Raw genomic sequence first — 12,342 nt, 5'->3', positions numbered from 1 at the left:
CTGAATGCACATCATATTTGTTTTATTTACGATTAACTGATGCTAATGAGTCTGTTCGAGGTTTACAGGGATTATTTATTTGCCTGTCCCTAAAATTGGAAAGAGGTTTGTTAATGGAATTATTGACTGACCACTGCTCCTAATTAGCTATTACTAGTTCAATTTTTATTTAAATTGTATACGAATATGGAGCATGCTGATTAAAAGATGTATTCTTCATTGTACCCATTAATCTTGTGCTATCATTTGCCACATGATTACATCAACTTCATGCTAAATTTAAGAAGAAAAAAAATCCAGATAATTTGACTAATCGTTATAATAATCGGTGATTTGCCAACTATTTAAATGTGTTATTTGCAGCCCTAGTTTTTACTAGTAACTTTTTCTACGGCCCTGCTGACAGGCAGGAGGCACTGTTGGCGGCCATCAGTGAAAAGGATGCAAACATTGCTCTGTTAGAGTTGTCGTCCTCTAAGAAGAAGAAGACCCAGGATGAAGTGTCTTTGCTGAAGCGGGAAAAAGATCGACTGGTGCAACAGCTCAAGCAGCAGGTAGATGGGTTAAAAACTACTCCTAAGGAGGTGTTTGGAAATGAAAACGGAAGAAAGAGCAATATATCTACCTCACGTGCATGCAGTATTCCCAAAACTTTTCTGTACCTCGGACCGGTTTAATGTCTGACAATATTCTCACGGCCTGGACCAATAATTACATAAATAGTGATAAATTAACAATAAAAATGAGCCTAAATCAAATGTATAATCTCTAGACAACTCGGTATGTAGATGACATTGGAAAAGGCATTCGATTTAATTTCATCATCACACTTTTTTTACTCATGTTGTTAGAGAATGGATAAAACAGAAAGTCATCCTGAAAGATATATTTAAACCCCAAAAATCACAATATGAAATGATCTGCATTTATATAGCGCTTTTAAAGTCAAGACTTCCCAAAGCGCTTTACAGTGTGCTCCACATTTCCCAATAGCGTCCGTGCAGCCATGTAAGGCGCTAACCTGCTTAGTGTGCTATTAGGGGTTCAGTGTCTTACCCAAGGACACTTCGACATGTAACACGGAGGAGCCGGGATTCGAACTGCAATCTCTTGATCCCAAGACGAGCGCTCTACCTCCTGAGCCACTGCCGACCCAATAGTGAAACAACATTTTGGTGTATCTGGTGATGAATCAGACTTTAAAAATGTAAAAAATTTGCCTTATTTTTTGTTTGTTTGTGAATACACATTTTTTTCACACCCAAAAAACTCAGTTTGGGGGCAGGTTATGCCAAGGTTTTACTGTCTTATAACGCCGTTATTGAGCAATGATTGATCAGCTGACAAATATCACTGACCTCATTTGATATTATTTGACTGATCATTGCTCAAATAAGGTAGTTATGCACACCCAATCATTGAGTACTTTTGTGGGTAAAAATTCAATTTAAGTAAAAGAAATAAGGGATTTTTCTAAACACAACACATTTATTCACAAACAATAGGGAAATCATTATTTTCGTGTTTGGCATTAGACCAGCTCGGTGGCCTTGGGGGTAGGGCGCCCGTCCCGAGACTGGGAGGTTACAGGTTCAACCCTCTGCCGTGTTATACCTAAGACTAATAACATTGGTACTCATTGCCTCCGTTCTTGATGCCCGGCATTTAAGGGTTGGAATTGGGGGGTTTGGGTCACCTAATGACTCCCAACACATCAGTTGGGTTGAGCAAGGGGGCTGGGAATCCCCTCCTCTGTATCAATCTCCCAAAAAAAAAGGGTCAGACTGTTTCTGACTCTAGCCACCTCCCACAAAGGGGATATGGCTCCGGTGTGTATATATATATATATATATATATATATATATATATATGGCATTAAATGCATTAACAATTTATTTTAACAATTGAGTAAGTGCTGCTTTAAATGTAAACCAACTCACCACAAACAAACAAAATCAAGTGGGAGTTATGAATGTAAATATACTAGCCTCAATTGTCATAAAAATACATACTAAAGAAATAGAAAACAATACTTTTAGAAGTGATCAAGCGATAACATCAGCTAAACTATTAGGCTATGCTGAAGCTGAACACTAGAGTATAATCAATAACATACAACTCGACTGGACGTCAACTCTTGTAAACTTTGACTGCCCTCTAGCGGTGGGAAGGAGCATTTCTTTTTGTTTTACAAAAAAAAATAATCATAACTCTTGATAGAAATGAGCTTAAATCATCCAACGGGCCGGATCAGACTCCAGGCCGTGTGTTTGAGGTGTCTGTGCTGGAAGGTACGCTTTTGCTTTCTTCTAGAGATAATTGCTTTTATATTTTATTACAGAAACATGCGCTAATAACTTATGAATAAAAAATTAACTTCCAAATAGAACGTTCTGCCAATGGGGTAAGGTACTGTACATGTGCTGAAGTTATTTGGATGTAAAGCAATTGATATTATTATAAACAACAAAAAACATGAGATCGCTAACTGTTTATATATTTTTTGGTCCACTGGTTAATTGCCAGACTCAAAACCGTATGAAGTTGATGGCAGACAACTATGAAGACGAACACTTGAAGACTGCCACCGGCCAGACAAATCACAAGCCCTCCCCGGACCAGGTACTTTACTCGACTCCGAAGTTTTTGTTTCCTACTTACAGGGTGTTCCAAAAGTCTTGGCCACATTTGAAGTCCCCTTAGTTGTGTGCTTGAATTTGCAAAAACTTGCTTGAAGTGTGTCTTGGGACCAATGGGTGCTCACATTGAAAATTTTCGACCATTCAATGTAGAAATTGAAATTACCGTAAATTCCGGACTATAGAGCGCACCTGATTATAAGCCGCACCCACCACATTGTAAGAGGAAAACCGATTTTGTACATACACAAGCCGCACCTGTGTATAAGCCGCATGCGCCCACATTTAAACATGTAACACAAACACAAAATTAACCCAAACCCGACTTCAAGTCCCGCGATTGAAACTAAATGTCCTTCATTAAAGTCCACAGTTCAAAAATCACAGCCGACAAAATGAAAGGAAAATGATACCGGTACTTAAGGTTTGATGCAGACTTGCAGAGTCCGGGTCCCGTTGAAAGTAATCCAAGGAAAAAAGTGTATATTTCCAAAGGTAAGGGTGGGAAAAATATATATCCACTATTGTCCGCCGCGTCCACAAACAGGTCTCACCTTTACCCCACATCCCGTCAGCCCGCATTTGTTCCGCCCCTTCTTTTTTATTCGCCCGTGCAAAACACATCAGAATAAGTGTCTCAAATAAATACATTACAAAAATATACAGTTGCAAATACATATTATACATGGTTACACATATTTACAAAAAATGACAGTACACCGAGAGAGTTTTCAAAGCTTTAATAATAATAATAATATAACTTTCATCCCAAACTGTGCCTGTGACAGGGCAGTTAATGGTAGCAACACGCTCGCAACACAGTAAACAGGTCTGTTAAAAAAATTTACCGTACTTGTAAAAGTCACGGTAAACCGTCCTCATCTTCCTCCTTAGAACCGAAGCCATCAAAGTCGTCTTCCTCAGTGTCGGAAAGAAACTTTGTCATATAGACGTCGTCCCACGCTCCTGCAGCCTCACTCGCACTGTCACTGTCACTGGAACTCTCATCCACTCCTGATTCTGTGCCCTCCTCTCCGTCACGCAGCAGACTGGCTTTTCGGAACCCGTTGGTGATGGTGGATTTTTTGATGTGCCTTTCTTTTTGCATTTTGCACGATGAGGGTATGTTTACGCTAATTTAATTTATGCACAAGCCAAGAAGTTGCAGTCTTCCTCGGCGCATATATTCCACCGGTCTAAATCTTACCTTTTGTACTCGAGCGCCGCTGGCGGCCGTTAGAAAAATGACATAAATTGGCCGCATCACTGAATAAGCCGCAGGGTTGAACGTTTGGGGAAAAAGTAGCGGCTTATAGTCCGGAATTTACGGTAGTTTCTTAGATATTCAGTGTCAAACTTTTTCCAAGTCTTGTGGAACACCCTGAACAGTAACTGATCTTCACATTTCAGGCAAATTCATTATGTTTGCCAGTGCTCAACGATGTACATACGATAACAAAATATTCCTTTCTTACCGCTGCGCCTGGCCACCGTTATGGCCCAACAGGACGACGAGGAGGGTATTTGGGCATAGCCGACATTTTGCCCTTTTGACTTTTTATTTTTCTTTCTCTCTGTGCCATTTTGTTACCAATGGTGAGCATGTCTCAAATAACAGATGTGTCTTCAAATTTGTTACTTCACATCTTTAACACTTATGTTGTGTTAGGGTCAGGGTTGGGTAGGGTTACTTTTACTTGATTACTTTCAATGACTTTTGGATGACTCCAATACCAAATATGCTAATAAAAGACAAAAGAAACTAAATATGAATAAAACGATGACTCACAACACGTGGTAAGCTTTCTCTCCTGGCTTTGATCTCTTTGATCTCCGGCAAAACTCACATAAAATGCGACGGAAACAAAATGAAAATCAATCCAAACAGCTTGCCAACATCATTTTTGCCGTTCCACTTATTCCGTTACTCCCCAAGCCTGCACAAAATTGAGTCATTTTATTCATATTTAGTTTCTTTTGTCTTTTATTAGCATATTTGGTCTTGGAGTAATCCAAAAGTAATGGAAAGTAATCCAGTTAAAGTAACCCTAACCTAAAATTGAATAACAATGGGAACATATGGTTATGGATGCATATAATGTTATAACGGTTAGTGGTGCGAATTTCTAACACAACATGAGACTTAATTGTGTTTTTCCTCACAAATCATCTTGTTTCTTGATTTTTTTCAGTTTCTTCATTTTGTCTCCCCCATGTTTTTGGTCTTTGCTAGTCCAAGTGTGTTTCCATTGTGTTGCTGCATGCACGGATTGAGTGTTTATTCTAAAAGTTAAATTTGAATGTTTGCATGCCAACTGTCCTGTCTTTTGCTATGGGTCTTTATAACTTTTTGCAGTCTGATCAATAAGGTACAAAAATACTTGACCTGAAATTGGGAGTAAACATTGGCATTGGAGAAAAAAGTATTGACACGGATAAGGATTCCATATACAATCAAATTACAGTATACCAGTGTTCTCGTTTGCCCGCGTCCCTGCATCCAAGACGCATCATTTTTGCTGGGGACGCATAGTCTCAAATCAACGTGCGTCCCCGGGACGCAACTTTTTGACACAAAATTGTCATTATTACCCGATTACATTTTTTTTAAACAAAGATTTACCGCACTCCAAACTTTTCGTCAGGCAGATCCGGCAGATGTTGTTTTGGTCTCGCGGTTCGAGTTTTCGTCTGCACGCCGATCTCGAGTTGTGTGATGAAAAGTCCGTCTCTTTTGAGAGAACCGTCTTTTTCGGCTCAACTCATCCAAGAGAGCCGGCTCTCAAACGGCTCACTTGCTTTGATGCATTATATTACGAATTATGATGTTGTATAAAGAAGTTAAGAAAAAAAGGAAGTATAAAAGGAGAAAATGAAAAAAGACAGGTTTGTGGTTATCCCTTTAATCTGTATTTTACCAAACAATAATTTGATGCAGAAAATGAATTCATAATTTGATGATTAAAACTGAATGAATATATAGATTTTTATTATATATTTGTCACCGATTTACAATTTCAACCTCGATAACACTAAATTTTGGGGACCCATAGATCTCTGTTGGGACCCTTAGATTTTTGAGCATGCGAGTCCCCGGGACCTTTTCAGAGGTAAAATGAACACTGGTTATACTGTTGTTATATTTTATGTCCTTTCTCTCTGTTGGTTTAAACTTTAGTAGACACTCAAAATAAGGAGAGAAGACATCTATGGATTTTCAACTTGCACGGAGAAACGGGGAAAGAAGCCTTCAGATAGGAGAATTTTATTCCCAGTTTCTACCCTCCCCTCTTATTATGAAACCTTCAAGATTCCCAAAAAAAACAGATCAACCTTGCGGGGTGTAGAATCAAAGAACAGCAACATTATTGGCCGATAGCAACAATGATGTCAAAACAACGAACGACGGCGCACAGGATAGTCAAAATAGAGTACCGTATTTTCCGCACTATAAGGCGCACTTAAAAGCCTTTATTTTTTTCAAAAGCTGACAATGCTTCTTATAATACAGTGCGCCTTATTTATGGAACAAAATTAATTCGCAAAGTCTTGCAACTAACTTGCAGCCACCGACTAGATTTTCCCCCGAACGCCAAGTAGTCCGCGGTGTATGCTGGGATTTATTTACCGGTGTTTCATTGGCTAACCAATGTGTCAATCATCATTTGAATGGATCACAATTGGCTAAAGTTATTTGGAGGTCAAGGGGAGGATCCTTTTTATCATTTACAGGCTGGCATTGGCTTGAACGGCAAAACAAAGCCTGCAATTGGCCAAAAAAGATGTGTCAATCATCAGTTGAATCGATCACTATTGGCTAAAGTTATTCGGAGGTCAAGGGGCGGATCCTTTTTGTCATTTACAGGCTGGCATAGGCTGAAGCGGCAAAACAAAGCCTGCAATTGGCCGAAAAAGATGAATGTGTATAGCACGTGGTTGACGGCGTACAGAAAGCATTTTTTTACTATTTTGTATTTGTAAATATTTTATTCGCCTGGATTTACTAAACTCACGGATATAAGAGGACCACGGCTGCACATTATTATGAACACAACGACTTCGGTGAGCTACTTTGGCTATATATATTATCCCTGTATCTTGTTTCAGACTGAACTCGATGTTTCTGTGATAAGCGGTGCAGATAATGGATGGAATGGATTGTCTATTTTTAAATTAAACTCAATTCCAAGTGTTTATTGTCATATGCACAGTAAAGTTGCGAGCGAAAAAGAAAATAGAAACTAAGGAATGGTTGGCATTTCTTGAATCCCAATACTTTAACCTTCCGAATGATGGAACGATGCATTTGAGGGACATCGTACGGACACCGCATCCGCACGTGTTCTCGACATGTATTTGCGTCTTTGCAAGCTTTGGGAATGTTAAGGGGGTAATAAATTGGACTGAATCATCTGACTGTTTTGTCGACGTTCCCATTGTAGCGCCTTATAATCCGGTGTGTCTTATGTATGTCAAAAATAGAACCAAAAACTATTTTTTCGGGGTGCGCCCTATAACCCGGTGCGCCTTATAGTGCGGAAAATACGGTACTCAATCTCAATTGCATTTGTCCAATATTAAAAACTGAATAAACGAATCACTGTCCATCATTCCTTGAAAACTCAGCCTCCCTCCCTTTTTTAATCCTAATAACTAGAGGAGGGAAGCAAATGGTGAAAAAAGTACAAGCCTTTTTCTTTAAAAAGCAGAACATCTAGTGAAAACCTAAATGATTCTTTTAGTGAAGAAATTAATTTGTAATTAATTATAATACTTTAGTGACATCATATGGGGTCATATGTCTTGACAAAACAAGAGCACCCGAATAGACTTTGGCTCCCTATCCGAATTAAATATAAATTAATTGAATTGTGTCTCCTATACTTGATATCAACATGGTAAAACATTGTATGCAACAAGATTAGACATGGCACCCAAGGGTAAACATGTAATAAAGACTATTTAAAGAGAAAAATAAGATTAAAAAAAAACGTCAGGATAAATAGGGACAAAAAATGTCGTACTTAGAGACTGGCCTTGATTATAAAAAGAGTGAAATGGAAGAATAGGACATCATAACATTATTGCAATGAAAAATAGTTGTTGTTGTCATTTATTCTGGATATGCTTTACAAGTAGGGTACTCATACCTGTCAACCTGTAGGTTTTTGTCATACAAAGTACGTTTATTATGCATTTTAAGACGCGCACAAAAATCTGTACGGAAAAATGCAAATTTGTCAATGATGGGTACCATCCGGTATACACCGACTATTGCGAAATGGCAAATCAATCAAGTCAAACGAGTTTGCCGCGGTAGCCTCTATCTCGATATGTTTTTTTTCCGTTGCAAACGAAGCGAGCGGTTTGATGCTACTGCGCGCATGCGTCTGCCGCCTCGGATTTCATGTGGTAGTTATGGAGTGAAAGGAAGTCCGTCTCTTTTTAGAGAAGCGGCTTTTTCGGCTCAACTCATTAGCTCTCAAACGGCTCACTTGCTTTGATGCATTATATTACGAATGATGATGTTGTATAAAGAAGTTAAGAAAAAAAGAAAGTATAAAAGGAGAAAATGAAAAAAGACAGGTTTGTGATTATCCCTTTAATCAGTATATTACCAACAATAAATTAATGCAGAAAATGAATTTGAATAAGAAAATTCTACTTAATTATATTTGCATGTATTTTTTCCTTTTACAGTGAACGTCCAAGCGACTTCATTTTTGAACTGTTTTTTATAGATAGATAGATAGATAGATAGATAGATACTTTATTCATCCCCTAAGGGAAATTCACATTTCCAGCAGCATCCCTGAGCTGAGAACAATACAATAATAAAGCCAAAAGAATACAATATACAAATACCCAGTGTGACGTGCAAATGCCCACTTTAGCATGTTATATAGAGTCACTAAATAGTGCTACACAGAACACATAATGCAGTAAGATTCGGTAATATCCAATGTAAGTGGTGTGGTTTAATGTGGGCCTTTACTCTGCCGGGTGGAGTTAAAGAGCCTCATGGCATGAGGAAGAAAAGATCTCTTCAGTCTGTCCGTAGTACAAGACAGTGACAGCAGTCTGTCACTGAAACTGCTCTTCTGTCCGGAGATAAACCTCATTCATGTCGAGCAACTCAGTACCTCACAACAAAATGTTAATTAACAATATATATGATAAAACGAAACACTTGTACAATATAACATGTTAAACTACATAAATACACGTTAAAAAAAATGGTGTAAGATTATTTTGTATTTTGTAAGGGAAAATACAACATTTTGTAATGGCTTGGAGCCCTGGAGCTTAACAGGTATGAAGTACTGCAAGGCTTCCTGATTATTCTCAAACATTTTTCAAAAAGAAAACATGTAAAATAGAAAAACAAATGAAGAAGCTACATAAACCAGAAAACAAAGGAAGAGAAAAAAAAATAGATATTCAGACAGGAGTGAGCAGAAGCGTAGCTTATTAGCTCTCACCCCTTTACAAAACAGCATTGAGCAACGTATATATTTTCTGTTTTGCGCACTTTAAAGTAGTGATGACCAATGTTCCCTGTAATTTTCCATACGGGTCTGAGCGTTCACACAAAGTCTGTGAGCAACGCTTGAAACAACAGTGAGCAACAGCGATCCCAAGTGTGGCAACTAAGTCATTATCAAACCTGTCCAAAACTTGACATCACTTTTTTTTTCTGGTATCTTTGTCGCATAATACTAACATTTTTGTAGGCTTATTTAGTCGGTTGCACGATACACAACTGTATTTAATCACATTTTTTTAGTGGAAGGACGACGTTTGCAACAAGATTGACTTGGTATAATTGGAAATTATTTGAATGCAACACAAACTTTTTCTTCTTTTTCCCTGTTTCTTTTTTTTAATCCCTTTTAAATAAAATCTCATTGTGTTTATTTTTTTCCTAGCTGTTACTTTTTTCTTTTTGTTCTCTATTTACTTTTTTCCTTTGTTTATTTCTTTTCTTTTTCTCTGGCTTTTTTCTGAATTTTTCCTTCGTTTTTCTCTTCCTTTTGTTTCTTTTTTTTCTCAGCTTTTCACTACTTTTTCATTTTGGTATTTTTTTCTTTTTTTGTTCTATTCCCCCTTCCTTTAAGTCATTTTGTGCATAATTTTACATAATATTTGGTCATATAGGGATGAAAGAAGCAAAAACAACCTGAAGAGCCGTTTAGGACCCGAAAGGGCCGGTTCCTTTTAGTGAGCCGAGCCGAAGAAGCCGGTTCTCGAAAAACTCTAAAAACTCACACACGCAGCTGAGAGGGAACATCGCGCTAGATAGATTTTCTTGTGCGCTGAGAATGCGCGATTGCGCACACGGGCAGCTTAGAGGGAACACTGGTGATGACCCTGGGGAAGAAACTTTTTTTAAGTGACCTGTAGCGCTTACCAGAAGGCTACAGGACAAAGAGCTGGTGGTCTGTGTGAGGGGGGGGGGGTCCTTGATAATGTCACAAATTTGGCCACGCGGTAGTCAATAAATTACTTTTCAAATTGACTTCGAACAATTCCAAAATAATCTCATTGGAATTCGTCAGACTCCTTTACCATTTATTTATGAAATGAAATGAAATGATTTGCATTTCTATAGCGCTTTTCAAGTCAATGACTTCCCAAAGCGTGCTCCACATTTCCCAATAGCGGCCTTGCAGCCATGTACAGCGCTAACCTGCTTATTGGGGGTATTAGGGGTTCAGTGTCTTACCCAAGGACACTTCAACATGTAACAACAAACACAGTGGTGAGTCAGGGTACAACACTGCAAGTGAAAATGAACTCACCTATTTCTTTTTTTACTTTTCATCTTTTTCAGTTTAGAAACTTCTTCAGTGACATTGTTCCAGCAGTACTATTTTAATGAAATGGGTTTGAGTGTTTTATAAGTTTGATGATTGTTGGTTATTTTGTTGTAATGTTTTCTTCTTGGATCCGAGAATCGATTACACGATTTAACCGACCCACCCGTCCAATATCCACAGATGATACACCCTGCTGTAACCCTATGCCAGAACCGCAACAAGCTCAAGATTTACATCGCCCATTTGACTGACCTCTGCTACGACCGCGACCCTACCATCCTCAGCCAGCTGACTCCGCCCGACCACTACCACCGCAGTGAGCCCGAAGACTGGGAGGACGAACTCCTGAAGATGTCGGCGGAACAGGTATAGCAAGAGTACATAAATGTGGTCGTAACTTTAACTCATTCAATGCCAGAGGTTTTTGACCCGGTGCCAGACAATTTGTCCCATTTTGAACCATTTTTTGAGGCTTACAGAAAATGTAGTTCTGTAGCTGTATTGGCATTGGACATACAGTAAGACCTCGGTTATCGCGGTTAATGGGGACCAAAACCACCCGCGATAGGTGAAAATCCGCGAAGTAGCGGCGCACCTTTTTTTTTTTTTTTTAATTATTATTTTTTTAGACCTGGTTAATGGGGAACAAAACCACCCGCAAAAAGTGAAAATCTGCGAAGTAGCGACGACCCTTCAAAAAGGAAAAAAAAAATTAAAAAAAAAAATTCTCATCTCATTATCTGCACCGCTTATCCTTATTAGGGTCGCAGGGGGGCTGGAGCCCATCCCAGCCATCTCCGGGCAGTGGGCAGGGGACACCCTGAACTGGTTGCCAGCCAATCGCAGCTGCAAACCACATTAGTTCTCTCAGCTTGCTGCGTTCTTCATCGACGCACAAGCTGAGTGATCCACCGCTAAGAGTCGTACAGCTGGGCGATTTTACGTCCGCCCGGGACGATCGGAGACAAATTCACGACAGGGTTTATACTTGCGCCGCACCGCGGGTGCCGTTCGGTCGCTACCGCGAGCGAGCCCCTAACTCGCGGCGCGTGTACATGAAGCCGCGAACGTCGAACCGCGAAGTAGCGAGGTCCCACTGTACCCCAAAACCCTCAACCCTCACCTTTCATCAGAAAAAAAGTAAGCTTTTACCATTGTTTGGTAAACAACAGGTAAACATGGCTAGGTTTCCTAAAAATACTAGTTTCCAAGAAAACCTGAGCATGATACCAAGCTGATACCAGGCCAGCCCAAGTACAGTATATACCTTATACCAGGGGTCGGGAACCTATGGCTCTTTCTATGAGAACCTGTGGCTCAGAGACAAATTTGATTGCATGCAAATTTTCTCCATCTCGTTCAAAACTTGAGCCATTAATCCTGTTCAGATACACGCAGAGCCAAACCAAAGCTGGATTATAAAGCAGTACTTTTCAGAATATGTAGGGCACGTTTTCACTGCGATTTACAGTCAAGGTGTCACACAAAAAAAACTCGCTTTGTCTGTACAATGCTACAGAATCCTTTAAATAAAAGCTCACTATATAATCTGTGTTCAGTGTTCAGATACCTAATGATGAAATCCACAAAACAAACTGTAAAAACGCCAAAACACCGGAAGAGAACTTAAAGTTATTTGATTTGGTGAGTGGGAGGGATGGGTGGAGCTATGCAAAAAGTGCAAGCACTCCCTCCCATCTCTCGCCCTACTCCGTCTGCGCCAAAGGTAAGCACATCAGGCTCCCTGTTTGCAGAATGTTGCGACGTTTTTTACAAAATAACTCCTTGCATCTAGTTTTGAAACCAATATGTATGAAAAAACAGGGTCAAAATGAGTTTAACCGATCTTGAGTCATTGCAAGAAAGAGACAAGTTTAAAGTGG

General features: G+C 39.3%; 1 protein-coding gene across 3 annotated transcripts in view; it reads left to right on the top strand.

The window, feature by feature from the left end:
• Positions 1–12,342, top strand: part of LOC148362184 (ELKS/Rab6-interacting/CAST family member 1-like) — a 49,092-nt gene that overhangs the window by 30,272 nt on the left and 6,478 nt on the right. For 2 of the 3 annotated variants that reach the window (XM_088339595.1, XM_088339594.1), the window contains 3 exons: positions 407–554; positions 2,527–2,622; positions 10,640–10,825. In XM_088339595.1, coding sequence (XP_088195721.1) covers positions 407–554; positions 2,527–2,622; positions 10,640–10,825 — 430 coding nt within the window. Of the gene's footprint in view, positions 1–406; positions 555–2,526; positions 2,623–4,146; positions 4,236–10,639; positions 10,826–12,342 lie in introns of those variants that run through there. The other variant, XR_015850845.1, reaches the window with a different exon arrangement.

Source organism: Urocampus carinirostris, chromosome 7 (genome assembly GCF_059441175.1).
Source record: "Urocampus carinirostris isolate Australia breed hairy pipefish chromosome 7, RoL_Ucar_1.0, whole genome shotgun sequence".
NCBI lineage: Eukaryota > Metazoa > Chordata > Actinopteri > Syngnathiformes > Syngnathidae > Urocampus > Urocampus carinirostris.
This window is presented reverse-complemented; position numbering and strand designations above follow the sequence as displayed.